The sequence below is a fragment of the Lytechinus pictus genome, unplaced genomic scaffold (genome assembly GCF_037042905.1).
Source record: "Lytechinus pictus isolate F3 Inbred unplaced genomic scaffold, Lp3.0 scaffold_20, whole genome shotgun sequence".
In the NCBI taxonomy this organism is placed as follows: Eukaryota; Metazoa; Echinodermata; class Echinoidea; order Temnopleuroida; family Toxopneustidae; genus Lytechinus; species Lytechinus pictus.
Genome location: NW_026974141.1, coordinates 9,039,829 through 9,062,637, shown reverse-complemented (window position 1 = coordinate 9,062,637; position 22,809 = coordinate 9,039,829). Strand labels below are relative to the sequence as shown.

At 36.1% G+C, this 22,809-nt stretch overlaps 1 protein-coding gene and 1 long non-coding RNA gene across 3 annotated transcripts; one reads left to right on the top strand and one right to left on the bottom strand.

The window, feature by feature from the left end:
* Positions 1-1,023: 1,023 nt before the first annotated feature.
* On the bottom strand, positions 1,024-10,970 carry LOC129283122 (A-kinase-interacting protein 1-like). Of its 2 annotated transcripts, none has more exons than XM_064114941.1 (6): positions 10,696-10,970; positions 8,067-8,135; positions 7,139-7,267; positions 6,495-6,575; positions 5,300-5,407; positions 1,024-3,784 (listed from the first exon to the last, which is right to left on the bottom strand). In XM_064114941.1, exons 2-6 carry the CDS (start codon positions 8,076-8,078, stop codon positions 3,638-3,640), a joined length of 477 nt encoding a protein of 158 aa, XP_063971011.1. In that variant the 5' UTR covers positions 8,079-8,135; positions 10,696-10,970; the 3' UTR covers positions 1,024-3,637. The 2 variants fall into 2 exon arrangements, with proteins under 2 accessions (XP_063971011.1, XP_063971012.1); XM_064114942.1 differs by lacking the exon at positions 10,696-10,970 and adding an exon at positions 10,066-10,514.
* Positions 10,971-18,984: 8,014 nt separating this feature from the next.
* On the top strand, positions 18,985-22,532 carry LOC129260170 (uncharacterized). The gene is made up of 3 exons (XR_010296789.1): positions 18,985-19,086; positions 19,915-20,018; positions 20,548-22,532. It is a non-coding gene; the product is annotated as an uncharacterized LOC129260170 (long non-coding RNA).
* The last annotated feature ends 277 nt before the right edge of the window (positions 22,533-22,809 follow it).

The window sequence follows — 22,809 nt, the reverse complement described above, 5'->3', positions numbered from 1 at the left end:
TTAAAAATGTATATAAAGGCGAATCCTGCACTGATGAATTATTAATTTGATTGTGGCAGATCGGGGGTAGGGGATCCGGCCCCTTTTGAGAGAAAATATTTTGTTTGCAAGCGAAGGCTTTTTTCTAGTTTTCTTTTTTTTTCTTGACATAAATCACCGTCATTCGGGAGTGAAGACTCCCCCTTTTTTGTTGCTTGTCATTTTTTTTCTGCTTGTGATTAGTATTGATTCTCTTTCCATTTAACGGCCCTTACAACATTTGTACATTTTTGTTGATACGCACCCCCCTCCCCCGTAAGGGGGAGGGGGTGCAAGGGCGACCTCTGATTTCTCAATTGATACAAACAAAAGGGGAATAGAATACAAGAGCGAGGTCTGGCTCACTGTCATTTTACTTTACTTTATTTATTTTTATTGTTGGGGGGAATGACGTATCTTAGAGTCGCCCCCCCCCCCCCATCCAATCTTATAGAGAGGGGCGTAGATTGAATGAAAATGGGGAGAACTCTTGAGAATCTGAGAGAGGGGAGGGTGTCTGATCTCCAGTAGCCCCGCCTCCCCCCCCCCCCCCCCCCTCGCACTTTCTTTTGTCAGTCCTCTCTTGTTTTTTCGTCTGAACAACCCTTAACGATTTTTGGTAAATTTTTTTCCATCCCTTCCCCTTTTCTTTTTCACCTCTCTCTCTCTCTCTATGCACATTATCAGTCTAATTCCCACTTTTTATGTTTCTCCTTGTTTAAATTTTACTTTCTCTCTTGTCCGTTTTGACTCTCATTTCTAGCTTCTTCCCCCCCCCCCTTTCTTTCTACTGACACCTTATCTTCCCCTCTTTTGCCTTTTCTTTCGGTCCCACCCTGTCTCTCCTACCTTTTCTCTACCTCTGACTACCCCCCCCTCTTTATATCTCTACATCCCTTCACTCAATAATACAAATGCAATTTGTCTTTAAATCTCAATTCATCAGATAAGCTACAATTATGTCTACATTAAACTTGGAAAGCAATAAAATCATTACCTCATCTATTCATCTGTTAAAAAAAGAACTTATATTATTCATGTACAATACACATCGACTTGCTAAAATATTTACACCAATTACATTTGGTACAGATAAATAATTGAAAGGTTGAAATGGCTTATGGATGTTCCAAAAATGCCAAATAAACTGTAAATTTTTGAATTTCTGGATGAACTACAAGTATGTCTTTACTCAACTAACATTACGTTTAAGACTATTCGGGGGTACTGATTTTTTACTATATTGACACATATTCCTGTTCAAATATCTTGACATTATTCTGGAACGTTGTTACATTTTCAAGAGAAACATACTGACTCTCTGTATTTAATGATATTTCAAAAGCTGCAATATTTTTATTGTGAGTAAATGAGGTCATATCAGTAGCTTATGTCAGTTTATAGTTCAAATTGGGTTTTCAGTTTATAGCTGGGTTTTCACAATTTTTTATTTTTCAAGCAAAGGGCTGTGGAATGGACTTCAAAAAAGATCATATTATAACTATCAAACCAAAAGAAATTAAAGGAACTACTTCAAAACATCATATGAATAATTGAATATGAAAATATTGTTTCGCACAACTCATATGCTTGTTATTTTAATTGAGGTCAAATATACAAATGGTTGGACAGAGGGGCTGATTGCTAATAAACAGGAATGGTGTCAAATGGAATTATACTAATTCTATTTTCTGTGAAAAGTGAAGAACGGGGTCCTTAAATTTTTATTTGATAAGGCACAGAAAATATTAGGCCTGTTTGGTATTGGCAGAAGTAATTTCATACATTATGGGCAAGATTTAAATGAACTTTCATGCTACAAACTTTTTTTATATAGTGAGTGCAAATGGTTCCAACCAAATTAAAATTATTGTTCATGATTTTCAATGTAACGCCAATATCATGTGTGATATTGATGACTTCCATTGCTTACATCATCTTTATAAGAAACCAGATTCCAAAGTAATTATTTTACAAATCACCTCCTACTTCTGTTGCGTCAAACATTATAATAAAATGCAACATTTATAACATTGCATGTTATGACCTGCTCTAATATATGTTCTTTTATGACAGCATATTAGGATGTTTATACCATCGACTAAAAAACGATATTTGCTTATGTCATAAAACAGGACAGAAATGTATATATGGTGCAGAGGATTTGATTTATCGACATTCAGCCATTGGCTATTGAATGAATAGGAAAGTTCACAGTTAATGCATGACTGTAATAACCTCAAATATTCTCAGATATTATTTTATAGCATGTCTTTAGCTTTTGTAACAGATTATTTATGTGATGCATGCTCAAGTATCATCGAACATTAAAATAAAAAAGCGTCGTAGTCATTGACTGATTTTACCCATTGGACTTTAAATATGTCATTTTTCGGTCATTAGGATTTGAATTCAAATCTACCACCCTCTCTTGTTTTATTTTTATTCAAAATAGCCTTGTCCTTGCTTTACATATTTATCAATTGGATTAAATTGGATATTAGAAAGCTATTATCCTGAAATTTTAAACCCATTCCATGCTTGATAGTGTTTTATATAAACAATGCAAAATAATGCAGATATTCTATGATGTAAAATCATTAAATTTAACAATGAAAACACATTTTAGTTTATATCCTTTACACCACAACCGTTTTGAGGCATAAGCATTACTATAATCAAGTACTGAGATGGAATAGTCAGGGGTATGAGTGGTCACAAATAACAAGATCCGAAAAAAGCTGAAGAGTGTTGAAAAAGTCTGAAATAGAAAGAGCTCCCATAGTCTTTGTACAGAGGAAAGCCAAAAATAAGCTGAAAATAAAAACAACAAAAAATCTGAAATCAGCTGTAACTCTGAACTGTCACACCCCTAAATAGTGACATGCAATTTTTTTTTTTGGGGGGAGGGGGATTTACCAAAGGGAAATTCCATAAAATGATCAACCTTTTTGTGCATCCAACCCCATTTTTCTCAAGTTTTACTTCACTTCATAAACTGACCAAGTCATGGTCCTTTGAGAACATTACAGACTGTCATAAGAACAAGAAATAAGAGACAGAAAATTTCATGAAGGTCCCACATACAGGGGGTCGAACGTACATACTTTATGGAATTGCCCCAAAACTAAAAATAGGCTTTAAACATGGAGAGATCCATTTCTAGGCACTTACATGTAGGATATCTCCCATAGTGTTTCGAAGAGTTTTATCATGAACAGCTTTCATTTAATTTTGATATAAAATAATTCCTCTTCCAAATGAACAGTTGCCCCTACCAGAAACTGATTACAATGTCACGATTATGAGTAATGTTTGCATTGCAACATAGCAGTTGGAAGCAATTGGTCTTTTGAAATATCACATCACCACTAACAAAGCCAATAAGCCTCATTTGTCACATAGTAAAAAAAAAAAGCATATTCAAATCAACACATGATATAAACGGCAAATTTCAATTAATCATGATTCATGTTGATCTCTCAAAGGTAAAATTTTTGTTGAACTCAAGAAAGAGCGTTTCTCTGAATCAGATCCAAGGCAAGGACAATTCTTTCTCTTAAAATTCAGTTTATCAAATCAGCTGCTAATGCAGTCCTGACCCTTAAGGTCACTGAGGTCAAAGGTTGAAATCCAGATTGACACTTTGACCTTGGTTGACATGGACGACATGTGTCTGTTGACCTTTGCCTTTTCCCCACCCTCCTGCTGTCACAGCGTAGGTACCAGGCTGGACTTGGATGTGAACATCTTCAGATCGCTGTAGCTGCAGAAAAAAAATGAAAAGAAACAGACAACAGAGTTTACATTCTCCATCATGAATGTCTAATTTCCATGGAATGTTGCAAGCAGCTATTATACACTGATTGGAAACTAGCCAGCAAGTTCCGATTCTGTCTACTGGCTTTTCTCTGTCTGAACAGTGTAACAAATGATTCAATGGTTTTACTGTGAGAATACCCACACTAATTACTATCCATCAAAACCTGTAATTTCCGGCGCACACTACAAGATCCGATATGATGCAATTATTAACAGGTCACAATTTGCATTATAAATGTGAAAGTTCCAAGAAGTTAATTATTTTATTCGAAGTCTGGCATAATGCTAGAAATAATAAAATCAGAATTTCAAATAATTGCCATGCATTAATGTCACTATCATGAATGAATGCAGCAATGGATGAGTATATACATTTACCTGTTGGATAAATGATGACTCTATTTCACCAATGTTCATGGCCTACAGTAAAATTGACCATTTGCTAGATTCATTCCAATAATGATGCTGTGATAATGTACAACTTCATATTATGACAGTATGGACTCCAAGAAATGACTTATTATACAAATAATGCACGAAAGCGTGTGCATGCAGGGCCAAATAATGAACGATGTGCGAGAAGAGGCAATGGATATACCGCACCGAGGTCCGCAGGACCGAGTGCGGTATATGCATTTGATTTGGTGAGTCGAGCACAGAGTTCATTATTTAGGTCCTCTATGCACAAGAATGCGTGCATTGTTTGTTTTATACAACCCCCCCCCCCAGGTTACTGAGTTGCCCCAAATGCTGTATTTGATCTAAATTCTAGATAATTCCAGACCTCGTACTATCCTGCACTCTGACACCAGAGTGCAGGATAGTGCATTTGGTATGACATCAGAATGCAGGATAGTACATTTGGTATGATGACCGAGTGCAGGATAGTGCATTTTAGATGCCATAGTGCAATTTGCTGAATATCGTGTGATCCGATTTGGACCAATCAGTTTACAGAACATTCCTAACCTACACCTAACCCTAACGTAAACCCTAATTCAACCCAAACCCTAACCCTATATCTTAAACGAAATAAAGCCCGAAAGAATTGTCGCCAGAGAAAATGTTGTGTCCCCAAGCAATCATGTATGAATGCATGGGTCAAGGATAGATGATGTAAAGAATCATGCAAATGGAAGGAGGGGTAAGGACATTTGCTGTGAGAGCAAATCCTGCACCTGTCCAGCGGAGATGAAACCAGAGTTAATTCATCAGACTACTGATGGGCTGACGTGACAAACATTTTGTTAACTGCCAATAATTGCAAATAATTAGTAATAAAATAAATCCTTTGCAACCCGTAAAGTGTTTCAAAGAAACTCGAAAGTGAAGGAACAAAGCGACCAAGCTCGTCATTTGGGGGCATTTTGCATGAAGGATTTTGTGAAAAATCTCTCAATTAAAAAAAATATAAGTTTTCAAAACGCTTTGTAAATTGTAACCCAAAAGATTTACTTACCGGATGTGGCATTTTTCTGGGCTCTGTGTATCTCGGAGCATGGAATCTCCCACAATGCCGTTTGTCTAGTGCATTCTGGGAAGAAGCTGGAATACTGGAGTAGTACCTCTGCAAAAAAAAAGATAAAACCAAGTTATGGTAGTCTTATACGACAGGATTAATAATAAAACAAATGGTGCACTTTGATGTGGAAAGGATTAACCCTGAAATGCACAAAATGAGTCCCCTGCTGAATACCATTGATAGAACAGATTTTTATTTAAAATGTTATGGTTACCAGTTGGGACACATTTTCAAAACAAAAAACAAATATTTTTTCTTGAATACACAATGTGTTATTATTGTGAAATTATTTGAAATACAGTCATACTTTATAGATATCTCATGACAACATTTGGGCCAAATTATTGCATTCAATATTCTAATCATTTGTAATTTGTTTGTGGATTTTTTCCTAACTTAAGATGGTGTTCATTAAACTCTGCCCCCAACCCCTGGTCAATGGGATAGCTTACATTCTCTACACTTTTATTCCTAAAGTAAGGAGTATCTTTTAAAATGGGCTTTATGAAACACTTCTCTGTTCATTGGGACTGATGAATTACTTCGCACTTTCGTTATTAAAATAACTTTTAACTACTAGTTAACAAAAGGCTAATGAAACTTACTCTACACTTTTGTCCATAAATTTAGAATTAGATTTTATTTCCGTTCAACAATTTTTTCAAAATATAATCAAAGTAACAATACATATTCAATATAATCGATAATACAGACAAAATCAATGAAATTTCGTATCAAATGTTGAATATAAATTAAACAAAACTACAATTTGTTGCAGTAATTTTATCAATGAAAAGAAACAAGAAATGAACGGAGGGACTTGCCAAGAAAAGCAAAAGCTTGTAGAGAAGGCAAGCCCCTAAACTTAGTTTCAATACTAATTATAAACAAACTATATATACAACTCTATACAAAAATTGAGACGGACACAGAAGACAAACTTAAAACAAGTAATCCACAAATATCAAAATAAAACGAATAAGCGACAACAAAAATAAGAGAAAGTAATTCAAATAATAATAATTACAGTGGTAACACACAAAAAAAGTACTTCAGCCAATTAGTATTGCAAATTTTTCATCATAACATGTTTTATGAAACAGACCCCTGGTCAATTGGAGAGATGACTTACTCTGCATTGTCTGCTACTGGTTGTCATATACTGTAGGATGCTACCAAAGGCCTCATCTATGGTGGTGTATGCCAGGGCATCCTGCATATGAATCCAATATTGAATGAAAAAGAGAAAATAGAATAAAGGGACTGGGAAGGTTTCACAAAGAGCCGAGTGTGACTTTATAGAGACCTCAAATCAGACCTTCTCAAGAATGGTGTAAGAATACAACGGTAAAATTATAACAGGTCAAACAGCATTATGCACAACTGTGGACCCTTTCTTGAGAGCGAAATCAACATCAATGAAAATTTGGAGTACACCATTCCACCATTCATGACAAGGATGGGTCACCAGTCTTATAAAAGGTGGTGCGTAACTTATGAACAGCTTTATGAAAACTGCCCCCAAGATCTATTCAATTCACAGAATAAATACAAAACGAAGTAAAATAATATAAGCTGCAAACTTTCATGGAGAATTTACTGAGGAAGAAGGGAGACCTGTCTCACTTAAACAATATCCAATGAAAGAAATCAATGTATGAAGCAGGCAAATGTTGAAAATCTGCATCTTTTCACTCGATTATCAGCTAATTTTCAGGAAGTCTCCCTGACAATGGACCCTACCCGATGGAATGCCCACACGTAGGCTGAACTGACCTGGATGGGAGGAGTTCCGTGTTCTCTAGGTTCAGGCCATGAGATCTCTCTCCTTCTAGCTCTCTCTAGGACCTGCTGCCCTTGGTGGTTTGCTCTGCACAGTGTACAAGTCATCCAGTCTTCAGGGTGCTAGGAATAAGTCAATTCAAGCCATAAAGGGAAATAATATTTCATATACCAATAGTACACATTGAGAAATAAGAAATTAATGTAATATCAAACTGAAGAGAGGGGAAATACTATGAAAGTATGGGAACACTCATCATAGAGGGCATTAGTAAGAATTATACAAGATACATTAGGAGCAGTTCTAACACACAAGATGCATAGCCAAGGGCATTAAACCAGGGTTCCCAGCTTTTCAATAAAAAAAATATTCCTTGATTTTGCCATGATGAAGTTTAGAAATTCTCCATGAGGTGATAATTATTTAAACCCATTCCCAGTTTTGCATGTTTTCTAAGTTGTTCCAGTGAATTACATGTATTTTCAGTATAAAAACAATGTCAAACTAATTAGATCTAGTACCATCATAACCAGTCATTCAATGGATGTTGTTTTGAAATGCAACAATATAGAACAGAGTCTAACTGACTACCGTGCTTTCGACTTTTGGGCTGATCAAAATTCCCTGATTTTTCCCTCATTTGAGGTATTTCTTATCGAATTCCCTGATTTGAAGAATTGTCAGACAGGCAGAAAGAACATTTGTCATGGTATCCTCAAACATACAGAACATAACATTTACTTTTCTGGCTATTTATTGCATGAATGTTGTGAAAATGCAAAGCCATATTTTACAATGTATCTGGATCTGCGTAAGTGCCCGGGCATCGGATCCCCCCCCCCCCCTCCTACGAAAGCATCTACAAAAAGCATTTTTTTTAAATGTTGAAATGGTTAGATCTAGGCCTTTAGCAGTACTCACCGAGTGGTTCATTTTGAGATGGCTGAGCTAAGATTACTGGCTCTTTCATGAGATGTCACAACTCATCAACTGTATCAAAATGAAAGTATAGAAGAAATATTGATTTTATTAGAATATACAATTACAAAGTCTCTTTGTTTTACAGCACGCATATCACGATATGCGTGCTGTAGCTATAGCGAAAGACAAAGAAATCAGATTCAAGATAGCGACGTAAACACAATGGCAAGTTTTCCCCATCTTTTCATAATATTTTCTCATTTTTAATGAATTCTTGTTTAAAAATGAAATCAATATAGCAGAAATGTCGGAAATGAAGTTGTATCCCATTTACATGATTTAGGGCTAGATCCTTTAGAAGTAGAAATCTCGGGGGTGAACTTTCATTTCACTTTTTTTTTGCGGTACACGCACATGTCATGGATGGATGGGATGCAATATCCCTGGCTCCGTTGAGAGTAAGCATACATGTACGTTAGTGAATGATTTTTACTCTCTAGGATCCTCTTGGCTACCCCATCCTACAAGTTACTGTTGCTTTAGTGTTTGGACATGTCTAACAGGTATGGCAAGTTCCCCCAAATCTGCGCAGTCACCCATGTCTGCGCACATCTGCGCGATTCTAGTAAAAGAAGATATGCAACGAACACAAACTTTACACATGCAACACATAGACAAATTTCATTACAATTCGGACTCAAAATGGTGGAAAAGTAATTAATTTTTGGCATTTCATGTGACGGCCTAAAAATTAAAAATGCAGCATTTCTCATAAAAATACCCGAACCTTGTGCAAAGTGAATGGGTGCACAGACAGGTTCCATTTTTTTTCAATCTGAAAATGACTGCCCGAGGTTTTTTCCAAGAAAATCCTATACTAGGGAGTAGGGCCTAGTAGTACACTAATTATTATAGGCTATATTTCTTTCAAATTTCTATGAGATATTTTGTACACTTACTCATAATAATATGAGGAAATTTATTTACTGAAAGATTTTGTGAAATAAAAGGAAATTCATGTAAAATCTTAACTTAAAAAAGTTAGGTGCGCAGACTTGGGGACCACCATCATATAGCCTGGAGGCGTCTTGGGAGTAAAAATTATTTACTACGTACGCTTACTCCCAATGACGCCTGGCGCGGTTGTCTATACCCACTTGTTCACTGCAACCATCCTGCCTGTGGGGAATCTTCATTAAGGTTAACCCAGGGAACTCCCGCCCGCTGCGCGGGCGGGAGCCCAGGAGCTTACCGTGTATTTGACCATACTCACGGGACTAGCGTGATTTATGGTCTAAATATTTCTCCAAATGAATTGTGAAAACAGAAATTATGCACTTACCACGATTATATGGATGAAGGTCTAACGAGTGGCAGTTTCCTGACATCGAGGCACAGACTGGAACTTCAAAAAAACGAAAAGTTCTCTCCTTCTACCCCCGTCTCGATCGGCCATTTTTGTTATGAATCGTAACAAAATGGCGGATCGAGACTGGGATAGAACTAGAACTTAGAAGGAGAGAACTTTTCGTTTTTTTGAAGTTCCAGTCTGGGCCTCGTTGTCAGGAAACTGCCACTCGGACGTTAGACCTTCATCCATTATAAATATAATCGTGGCAAGTGCATAATTTCTGTTTTCACAATTCATTTGGAGAAATATTTAGACCATAAATCACGCTAGTCCGTGAGTATGGTCAAATACACGGTAAGCTTCTGGGGCTGGGCTCCCGCCCGCTGCGTGGGCGGGAGTTCCCTGGGTTAACCTAAAATTAAAAAGGCTAAATGAAGATTCCCCACACTCCACAGGCAGGATGGTTGCACTTGCACAGTGAACAAGTGGGTATAGACAGCCGCGCCAGGCGTCATTGGGAGTAAGCGTACGTAGTAAATAATTTTTACTCCCAAGACGCCTCCAGGCTACCATCATACGCCATAGGCATAGCACTCATTCAATGAACAACAAGGTATACGCGCCATGGCAAATTGATAGACAGACCACCTCTCTCTCTTGTGTTCTTCCTCCGCTAAGGTCGGAGATCAACGGCGCCGTTGGAAGGGCCGCAATTCATTTAAGGCTCTAAGTTGCAATCATGAAGTACTGAGTAAGTTTTGACGAGTTGTGTGGAGGTTGCGTAAGAAGTATAGAATAAGCGTATGTAATTGGGCTTTTGTGTTGCAGCTAATACGCCCAGGAGGTAAAAAAAGGACCGACTCTACAAAAAGAGCAGGGGTGGATTCAAAGGCAAAGCATGGTCCGAACTGCTTGGTGTTGGGATTAGCTTTAACCCGCTGGATAAGGTCCTGTCGGACAGGTGCTAGGGCTGGACAGGTAGCAACCAGATGTTCCACATCCTCGCAGGCTGACATGCACAGACGACAGCAATCATCAGGTGCTTTGCCAATCTTGGCGAGCCTTGGCGACCGTGACAACGTTTGCTTCGTATGGGACTGTAATTCAAATCAAAATTTCGATCGTTTTCATCGTATTCGTAGAAAATCAAAATGTCATCTAGTTTCTACACAAGGGGTCCCAATTTAAACAAGCTAAGACATAACTTATTATGATTCTCACATTACCTATCATAATGTTTTCCTCATTATCTTCGGAAATTTCACACAATTTTCTTACCTGAGCATGCAAGCCTCGGTCCTGAATTTTGTTTTTGTTTACGTTTCTCAGTACGCGTTCGCGCGGCGCGGATACATAAACCCGGCCGGATATCCGCTTCATACTGAGCGCTGACGTGTCGTGAATGACCGTGACCACTGAAATGGAAATTCGGTGGCGCTGGTCATCGTAGATACTGATAGATAGAACATGGACCTACAAGTAGGTCCATGGATAGAATGACCCCCGAAACAAACTTTTTTTAAAGTCAAACTCTCGAAAAAGAACATTTGAATGAATAGAAAGAATGGGGGCGCCCTCGTCTTTCAAACTGAGGGACGTGGAATTAATGACCATGGTGTGTTTTCCTTCAGCAAGAAATTTATCGACAGCGTATTCTGGGGGCTAGGGGCCCCGGGCCCCCGGGTAGACGATAAAGGGGGCGCCAAAAAGAGGAAGAAAAGAGGGAAAGAAAAGGGGAGAAAAAAGGGAGGGAAAGAATAAGAGAGAAGAAAAAAGAAGAGGAAATGAGGGGCGCGCCGAATTGATGTTTAGCCTATATAGGTAGGGGCGCCGAATTGATGTTCGATCGACAAAGGGGGGGGGGGGCGAATTGTTGCCCTACCTAGGGGCGCCAAATCGGGTCGACATAGGGCTGCGCCGAATTGATGGTCGACATGCATGGGGGGGGGGGGCGCGCCAAACTCATGTTTGCTCGCATCAAATCCTTAGTTATATAGATGCCCATATCCTTTTCATCACCACCAATAGTGCTTATCATCATGTCCAAATTTTAGGTCACAATATCAAAACTTTTCATCTCGCTCTTATAGCGCCATGGACCTGGGAAGCGGGTGTGCTGAAGCACCCCCAAGGTTTTCCCATCAGGGGATACTGCCTGTATTTTTATCCATAGGCAGCACCCCCTGGAATTCTGGTTGGTGTTTCACATATACGAGAAATGTATGGAAAATGACCAACATCTTGTGCTTATACCCATTTTTGGCTTATCAAATTTCTTGGCACCAAAATGACCTTCATTTTGTAGTGAAACATTGTTTTGCTTGTCGGATCATGGGACCCGCGGGACTCCCTATTGGCGGAGCAAAAAAAAAGGGGAAGGCATTTAAGAAAAAGAAGGGAAAAGAGAGGATGAGTGAATAAAATAAGGTGAGGGGACGACTAACGCTTGGAAAATAAAATAAAAAACCTTTCATGTCATTATATAAAGCTTTCGCTTGCGCTTCACCTTTGCATTGCATGTTTGATGAGATGGCCTGCATGAGATTCTTCCTCAATAGGCTGATATGCTGGAGCTTAATATATCAAGTTTTGAAGTAAATATACAAAACTTATTTTAGCTCCGACATCGGGCTTTAATTATTTTGTTTGATTTATAAATTGATTTTCAAAAAGTGCTCTGTAAAATGTCCGTTTTATTGTTTCAGTATCAACGTTTTCAGCTCGCGCTGCGCGCTCGCGTTATTTTATTTGTCAGGTACCTATTCTCTTCGTGTATTCCATAAAGTTCTCAAACTATACCTTAATTTTCAGGTTTGATTTTCAAAACCTAGAATCAGTCAGCGCTGCGCACTTGCATTTTGATTGGTGAGTAATGTATACCTCGATAATTTCCTCTATAATAATAAGCAATTCTAAAACAAACTACTTAAAATCCTATTTTCATGACATCGCCATTTGCGCTCTTATTAATTTGTTAAAAATGAATACACATGCATCCTATTCATAATTACAAAAGTGCTTAAAATGTCCAGTTTTCAGGAATTAATTTCAACAAATTTCTAGCTGCCATTATGCTTATTAGATTAACATTAACATTTTCATGAATTCCTGATAATTAAATAATCCTTTTCTTTGTCATATGGAATATCTCGCGCTTAGGAAGAGGAGTAAACGAAAGTCATCATTTTCATATGATGACAAAAAGTCCTTAGAATGTCCAGACCCCGAGGTCAAAATTAAAAATATCAGCATGTGCTTCGCGCTCACATACTTTATTAGGAGCGATCTATAGTATCCACTTTACAATTCTCCTACACAGTGCTTGAATTAGTGCTTAAATTTACACTTTTTCAGATAGGAATATTTTCAGCTCACGCTTCGCGATCACATTATGATTTATGATAAAAATATATAATCAGAATGCCCAGATACTAGACATAAATATCTTAAACATGCACGCATTTTTTATTGAGATACGCAGGTTGTTCAATACATGCTTAAGTTGTCCAGTTTCAGACTAAAATATTTTGCTCGCGCTTCGCGCTCACATTATTGATTTAGGATATCCAATTACCCATTATTTTCATGATTTACAAAGCATGAATAGTGTGACCCGTTTTAGGTCTAAATCTCTTTCCTTTTTCCGCTCACGCTTCGCGCTCGCATTGTTTAATTATATGCCCTTTATCCCTATCCTGCCCATGATTACAGAATATGCTTAGAATTTCCATTTTTTAGGTTGGAATGTCAAAACAAATTTAGCTCGCGCTTCGCACTCGCTTTATTTGATTATTGCCTATGTATCGCTTTATTGCTAACTACAAACAGTCCTCAACAGGTCCCTTTTCAATCAGTTATATACGGATTTTGTTCAAAATCACAAACATTGCCCAACACGTTCAATTATCAGGACAAGATACATGAAATATCAATAAAAATTAGCTCGCGCTTCGCGCTCGCACTATCTAAATATGGCTTATGAGATAACTGTTTTATAAGGATAAAGCAAAGAAGTGACTGTTACGAAGAAACAGTGGCGTACCTAGGATTTTCCACAGGGGGGGCAAAACCGTCCGCCAAAAAATTTGACAAGCAAAAAAATAAAAAAAAGGTCTTCGACACAAATAAAGGATTTCGTACCAGAAAAAAATTGACAAGCAAAAAAAAAAAAAAAAAAAAAAAAAAAAAAAAAAAAAAAAAAAGGTCTTCGAACACAAATAAAGGATTTCGTACCAGTAAAAAATTGACAAGCAAAAAAAAAAAAAAAAAAGGTCTTCGATCACAAATAAAAGGATTTCGTACCAGAAGAAAAATTGACAAGCAAAAAAAAAAAAAAAAGGTCTTCGATCACAAATAAAAGGATTTCGTACCAGAAGAAAAATTGACAAGCAAAAAAAAAAAAAAGGTCTTCAAGCTCGTCAGGGGGCATTGAAGGTCTTAAAGCTCGTCAGGGGGGGCAAAAAAGGTTTTTCAAGCCCGTCAGGGGGGTCAAAGATACGTTTTTGCATGGGTTGTGACTCGTCAGGGGGGGGCAGAGTGCCCCCCCTGCCCCCCCCCCCCCCGTAGGTACGCTAGTGCGAAGAAACAAAAAAATCATCTTTGAGTGGCCGATCCGGGAAAATATGGGTATTTTTTTCGCTTTAATCAGCGTGTTTATGTGGCGTAATGATGAGCAAAAATACATTGAGGGGGCGCATGGCGTCTGTGACAATTTTTTTTTAAGTCCAGGGAGCAAAAATTGTTGATCGAAGTTTCTGAAAAAAAGATTTTCGTGATAGATTTTTGACATAATCATCAGAATAAAACATCACATCTACACCCATTTTCGTCCTATTCTTTTTCCCTGTTTGTTGAAAATTCGTGGGTGGGGTGCCCCCCTTCATCCGTACGCCAGTCGTCTATTGGCCTATAAGAACCTAGTCTACCGTGTCCGCTCTTGGGCGGTATTTTGAAAATCGTGTTAAAAATCGCATTAACTTCCGTGAAAAAATTCTTGAATGTGCTATACAAATTAATGTGCTTTACTATTACTGAATCACTCCGTATCATAATCATACAGGTATAAATCATATAATGTACCCTCCACCTAGGTACCCATAAAAATCATAGCTATTCGTGCTTGTCAAATTAATATTTTACAACTTATTTTCAACATCACTTTGAGCAAAGGGGATATTGCCAACGAAAACAATTTCCCGAGAATAATATACGACATTTAATGCTTTTGGAATTTTAAATAATTTATACTATACAAATGTTAAGTATTAGCATAATTATTATTTAGAACTTTTCTTGTTTCCTTTGCTATATAAGTTCTTTCAGTAATTGTTACGGAAGTTGATAAACTTCTCTGCTGTACTTTGCTGAGATAGTACGATTCTAGTTCCAAAACAGGTGTCATGGCTTTGTCTAATGCTGAAGTCGGCAGAAACGATGGAGAGAAAGTGGAAGGAGGAGGAACAAGGAAGCTTTCATGGACAAGGAAAGAGAAAGAAAATGCCTCTCACACAATACTGGTCTGCATGCTTTCCAAGAAAGAACTAAAAGTCAAGAGAAGGGAGAAGGGTCGTTTTGAAGAGAGTAAAGACTTGGCATCAAAAGCGTAAACAGGAATAGATCGAAACTAAAACCAAATCACAACAAAATGAAGAAGACAAAGCCTATACGTAGTCGCTAGTAAAACTTGATTGTGTTATCTCTTTGCTCATACAAGTACACCACAGCGCGCTGTTGGCTTGGAAGGTGGCAGGGAGACAAACCCAAAGTCTATACAGTGCGTATCAAAAAAAGTTTACACTTAGAAAAAATCCTATAAAATTGTACATTTGTAATATCCTGAAGTTTTTTCCACATTCTAACATTAGTGCAGATCCATTTAAGCAAATGACGATATAACTGTCGAAAAATATTTCCGCTTGAGTGACACACTTACATTTGAAAAGTTAGTGAAAAATGATTTGCGCAGAACTTTGAAATAGTTATGCAAATAAAAGTAACTTTAATCATGAAGATCACGTGGAATTTAGCTAGTAAAATTGATTTGAAGATATCTTTTACCTTTTTAAACTTGTTTCCTTGCCAAAAACACTTCAAAGAGTGCATTGCGCCCCACCCCACTCCCCCACACACCGAGGCTATCGTGACGATATTTGCTTTACACTGAGCTGTGATTTACATGAAATGACTTGGGCTTTATTTTTTTTTTGTTCATCATTGTCAAGCTTGGAAGAAGTGTGGAGAAACAAGTATTAAATGAAAAATGAAATGTAAACCCATTTTAAATGATAAAAACTTAGTGATAAAATGCTGGAGATGTCTGATATAAGTTTTTGTTCAGATTCAGTTAAGTCCTCATATCCAGCTGGCACAAAAAGGGTAAATGTTGTGCTTACTATGTGTTAAAATTTCAATTTGGGTGGCAAAATTGTTACAAAATGCTTGAATGTATCCGTTTTATTTCAATCGACTAAAAGCGCAAGGGAATTTTATGAGAAATGTTTCCCAGGGTAAGTTTGATTTCGCCCTTTCCCCTTGACACAGCGTGAAAACCAGCATTTCTGCGAGCTTTACAAAAATGGACAGTGCTCACTCAATTGTAACATTCCGTCAAAACTTTTACTTTCATTGGATAGATGAGACACAACCTAAGATTATATGTCAATAAATTACCCACATGTTTTATATTTTTTAATTCCAAGGGCTTTTTCAAAGTGTAAACTTTTTTTTGATACGTACTGTAGAGACCGATATAAGAAAAATACCATACAAAACAAAAAATGTCTGTAGGCGTATCCCGCCAAAAGCCTTATAGTCTGGTCTGTTAGCGGAATTATGTGGACACGGTGGACAAAAGCATGATTTTTTCTCCAGACCTTTGTTTATGTATGAGAATTAAAAATGGGGTATGCTCCAAAAAATCTGGCTGCAGGAACAGTGAAAAAATGGGTGAAAATGTCAGAATTTATGAGTTTAGATTGGCCTGATATATAGACTAGCGCTAGTGCAAAACTCAATAGCAGTGCATTATTTTGCATTGGTTTAGTTCTTAAATTCAGACCCTTTTTGAACAGATATTCTGTTTGTCCTCACATCTCAATGCACTAAATATCTGAATGCTAAACAAGCCGAAGGGTGGTGATGGAGGGGGTTGAATGTTGGTGTGTATGTACATATTTTGGTCTTGGGGTAAAGATGTGCAAGACACATTTTTTTGCATGTGTTGGAAATTGTGTTGCCATGGTAACAGTGTATTATGGCAAAAATAAGGTACAAATCTTGCAGTTAGAACTACTTCCTCTGTTGTCACCCGATTCTCATGAAATTTGGCACACACATTGGTCTTGAGGTGAAGATGTCTAAGACACATTTTGTGTGTCTTTCAAAAATCTTGTTACCATGGTAACAACATATTATGTGGTGAAAATTGGGGAAAAAATTACAATTCAAACTGCTTCATCAGTTTTAAATCAATTCTCATGAAATTTGACACACACATTGGTATTAGAGTAAAGATGTACAAGGCACTTTTTGTTTGTGTTTCATTAATTGTGTTGCCATGGTAACAACATATTATATGGCAAAATTTAGGTAAAAACCTTGCAATTTGAACAACTTCATCAGTTTTGAACCATTTCTCATGAAATTTGGCTCATACATTTGCTTTGAGGTAAAGATGTGCAAGAACCATTTTATGTGTGCATTTGTCAGAGTATATTGCCATGGTAACCACATATGATAGCCAGAAATGCAGGAAAACTCATTGTGGATCAAACAACTTCCCCTTTTTTTAGTCAGTGCTCATAAAAGTTGGAAGAAATATTCATCTTTGGGTAAAGATTCATATTAAATTCTAAACTGCATTAAAATATATGAGTGTGGGGGTATTAATCACCTTCAGTAATATTTCTAGGTTTTGGGGGAGGAGCGGGATTGGTCCTTAAAATCTGACCTCAAAATAAAGGTTAAAGGCGGTGTCCATTAACACTCTTGAAATAAGCATCCCCTCAAGGGCATAGGCTGGGGGTACACTGGGTGAATGTGAAACCTTCCGCTCTGGCAAAGGAGTTCCAACACTGGCAAGCAAAACAAAATGTGTACCCCTTCTACTTTCAACGGATGATTTTCCAAACCTTAGTTCCACCTTCACAAGATGTGCACCCCTCCCCATACCACTTCTATCTCCCTATGCTCAACCAGTCTACACCTTTGCCCCTCAGGGGTCTTTGTATTTTAAAGCGAGACATTACTCCCTTTTTTTTTGGGGGGGGGGGGTCTTTAGAAAATGACCTCATAAAAGTAAAAGTTAAAGGATTATGACTAAGAACTTACCCCCCCCCGCAAACAAATGGGGTTGATATATTTTTTTAGCAGAAAAATGCCCCCCCCCCCCCCATTAAAAGGTAAGAAGATTCATTTGCACTTCAGAGTTCAGACCATTCATTTGATGTTTAATGCATTCTGCTTTGGTAAAAAATTGTTTACAGTAGCCAATTAATCATTGTTTATTTATATTCTCATACTCAGTCTTTTATTCATATTCCATTCCTACTCTTTTATTTTTAACTATATCACATCACTCTTGATTTTGAGCTTCACCATACCATCTTATGTTTCCTCTCTCCTTTTTTTACCCTCTCTTCTCTCCAAGTATATTTTTCCTAACATATTATAAAGTGAACCTTTAATCATGCAACTAATTATAGAAATATATATATATATATACAAAAATCTCTGCACTTGTTTTAGAAATTCACTTGCAAATCCATGACTCAATGGCATACCATATCAAAAATATGCATATGTGCACAATAATTTTTTGCCTTCAATTTATTTCATTTAATTTTTTCAGTATAATTGTCAAAAAATGAATATTATGTTTCAGTAGCAAAATTGTTGGATGCAAGAATTGACTGTCACAAAAAATGCAAATAATTTTGCATTGGAGTAAGGACGAACGTATTCACTGTTCATTGAGCAAATGATGACTTTTATTTCTCTACATTTATTCTAGTCATATCCCTTTCAGATGGTGATAACTGCAGGAATGGGAAAACTCAGTGATATAACTAAAATTTTTACAGAGGATTTTCGGAAAACAACTAAATCCATTTTTTTTCAAGCAACAGTTATTCCATTCTGAATGCTGCAACTATGAATTTGATGCACCTTTACCGAAGTATAATATCATGACAGCCATTTCTTTAATTCTTTAAACTAGACATTAAATATAGCTAATAGTATTATTTAGGACAGAGTGTAGCCAAAATAGAGTTTAGAAGATTATGAAGAAAAGAATAAATGTCATGGTATTATATTTCAGTGTAGGTGTAAGCATTCAAAATGGAATAATTCGTCCCTGTTTTCACGAAGTGACGGATACGAGAAAAATCGCATTTTTTTCAATTTTGAGTTTTTTGCATTTTTGGAGATCTTTAATTCATACCTCGAACCTCAACAAGTTTCAGATCACAAAAATGTATAATTACGTTGCTATGACAACAGTGCACACACGAAAATACCCAGATTAAGGATTTCTTGTTTTTACGAAGTGACGGATAAGCAGCCGTCACTCGTGAAAATAAACGAATACGCTTTATCACTCAAGAGTTTTTTCACGAAGTGACGGAAGGCAAATTTTTACAGTTTGGAACAGCCGAAGATCATGAAATGGTGAGTTTTTGTAAATGTAAGAAAGGAAATAAATGTAATGCAGCTTTTAAAGTCGTTTCGAGTAATTTCAACCCTTTTAAACGTCTCTGATAGCAAAACCCCTTAAAATAACGTCCAATCTTTCCATACATTGCCCCACATATTTATTTTCGTGTCAGTGAAAATTGAATGGAGTATTGCGTGTCATTTTTTGTCCTCAATTGAACTTGAATGTTGAGTTTAGTCAAACTATAAGGGTAAGAATTTTTTTCCAACATTAATCAAGACTAAACAGGTTTAATGAAGGCTGAGGATTTGATAAACTAATCATATAGGGGCATTAGTTTAGGCCTAGATCTAGACAAATTTACACGAATTGCAATGCCATTGGACTCCAAAAGAGTCCAATGTTAACTTGTTATGTTCTAACTTGTCTTCACAAGTGCCTAGTATTTGCAATAAATTTCCACAAAAAAATCAGAAATAAATACGTAGATCATATTGTCTTCCTCCTCAGGGGAGGGGGGGGGGGCTTTCTATAAATGACAGTGAGAATGCTGAGATCATGAATTAATTCAGTTAAGTTAGTGGCCAACCCATGCGTGCAAATAAGTTGAGTCTTTAGCTAAACTGAGGAATACTGGAGATTTCTGTTTTAAATAAATCATCTCAAGTCAAAAGTCAGCTAATCTACATCTAATGTAGATAGAGCTTTAACTTTGTTGTTTGGTGGTCACTCCTTCGCCCTTATCTCTATGACATTTTACATAAAATGAAAGAATCTACATAAATAAACTGCACCTCAGTTCTGATCATAATCATGATGAAGATATTTTCATTTCTTTTCAGATGCAGTATATACAGTAAGCAATTGTTTCAGAGAACAAATTAGGGAAGTCCTGGAACCAGTAAACTCGCTATTTAACAATGATGATGGTCAGATACAATTTCAGGTGAGAATTTTCATAGTGTTATAATCCAACATGACATCCTGTCAGTATCAGCCATCCATTCATTTGCACTCACTACCAAAATTAATTTCAATTGCAAATCTAGTAATAATGAAGCTATAAATAATTAATATATTTACTCAAAGTTATAATAACCAGAAAATATTAATTTGGGAATATGTTAGCCCTTAGCAGATATAAATGTATTTCTAAGTTGTAAAAGAACATTATTCCCATTTTGACAAATGCGTCGTGTACTGCTCTAGAGCATTGAAATTTGACATGTGATTATATTTTCAGCTGAAACATTCTTATAAATTGGAAACATTTAATTGGAATATACTGCTGTAAGTATCAGTGGTAAATAAAGTGTATAAATATAATCTTAATAATCTTGTAGTACCATACTGACTGGGCAGGTTTTGTTTGGTAAGGGCAATTTAAAATATTGAGTCTGCTATCAATTCTACAAATTCGAAATTTGAAAACAAACAGTTGATTTGTATAATTTTTTTAAATTCTACATACTTAGGTTGAATCCAGGAGCCAACATGCTTGTCAGGTGGGTCATTGATAATTCCCTGAGCACCACAGATGTGATATGATTTGGTGACATGACAGTTGAATTGGTAGTGACTGGATTTTAACAGTGTGCCCTGGTTTTGAATTGTTGAAGTAACCAAACTAGAAACATCTTCTGAGAACTCTGACTGTGATTCTGATGATGAAACTCTGTCTACACTTGTGAAAAGTATGAAGGAAGTGGCTCTGCCTCATGGCCTTAAGGCTCTCACTTAACTTTTCTTTAGTTTCCAGCTGGGTAACTAATGCCAGTTTTAACTTTCTTGTGATTTTGACTTCAACATAAGTTTAGTTTTAATTTTGGTAGGATTTTCAAATCTAGTTTAATTTTTATAGCAGTGTATTATATGAAGAAACCATGCTGCTTGAACTAGTCTGTGCTCTTACAGTGATATAATTATGAACTCCTTCAAATATGTTTTATATATACAGTCAAATATAAAGTTCAGAATAGTCATTTATCTGCTATCCTTATCACATGTTTTAATTGCTTATGAATACACATCGTCCACATATGGATGCAGAATAATTACCCTTCTTCGTTCATTTTTTGGGCAGGTTTTCATTTTGCTTGGTGCCATCTTGGTTTATGCAGTTTTACAGCTGATGTGTCATCATTTTATTCCAGAATTTTCTAATGAATGATATTCAGGAAAGAAATAATACATGATTATTTTTAGCAGACATTTTACGTTAGCTTGAGGTTAAAGATACACTGCAGCACATGTTTGTCTGTATATTTGTAGTAAGAATTTAACTCATTTGTACATGATCCCACTAATTCAAAGATGTTATTTGCTAAAATCGTGACAATTTATTGTAAAGTTTTCAGAGTTGGAACTAAGGTGTATTTTAATGTATCTTTCTGTTTTTGGACTCGGGCAATAATTTGCTATTAAAAAAACAAGTGTTTGATTGGAAAATGTATTGATGAGTGTATTTAGCCAATAACTTGAGAATGATGGAAAAAATACAAATTTACTTAGTCATTCGTATTTTTATTACTGCATTTTTTTTGTTGCTTTTGACGCTGTCCGGGATTTTGATTATAAATTTGTTATTAAATGATCCTGTTTGATATGAAGTTAAATAATTGATTTCAAATTATATTTCCTTGTTTGAGTTTCATTAGTTCATACATGTAATTGTTTATTCAAAGGTTTACTTGTTGTCTTTTACCACTAGTAGACTTTAGTACTTGACAGTGTAAAAAGATGAAATAACTCTCAAGGCAACTGTGTCGACTGATTTAATTATGACATTCTTTTTTTTTTAAGTGTAGTGAATGTAATAAGTAATGGTGATTATGTTACTTCTATTGTGATGGAAAAGAAATATACCATTTAACTTGAATATGTGTATGTCAATACAAACAAACATACAGAATACAACTTTCCTGCACCACTAGCATTGATTATATTCCAGTATTCTTGTGATGGAAAATTTATTCATTTGACATTGGAATTTTTTTTAATGTAGAGTAACTTATTGAATTTGGTACTTGTTAGCAATTCTGTATTTCAAAAATGTGGCATTCACAGACTAGGATTGCTGATTGTGTTAAGCAGGGCATGATATACAAATAAATATATTGTTGCATATATTCAAGTTTTATTTAATGTATAAAATGACAAAATTCTGTCAATGTGTACCTGATAATTCACTTCTTATACATTTCACAGTGCAATATTAGATTCATTATAATAATTATTAATGTCGTTGTGTTTGTCACTAGCGATTATGGTCCGATAATTTATTGAATTAAAAATATATTTCCATTTTTAACATTGTATGAAATTGATATTTTAATGAATCTATTAAGCATAACCATTATCATAATGATTGATATGAAAAAAAGTTATATTTTACTTGTCTATTTCTCACTTGCTGCTATGGTTTCATATGTTATAAAATTAAAAGAGTTCTTCTAAATTTATTTACATTGCTAACTTTGTGGATTTTTTTTATATATATAGTTAGTATTTTCAATGATTTATGACAAGTCATAACTCTTATTTTGCATGAAAAAGGTATTTTAATATGATGTTCAGGAGAGAATACATGACTATTTTGATAAAGGAAAACTTGAGTAGAGAGAGAAAGAGAAAGGGGGCAAGAGTGGTTGTACTCGAAATTTGCTCACTTTATTTTGACAAATTCTTATTCTTCTCTTTTTTTTTTGTTGGGGGGGGGGGGTGGGTGGCAATCAGTC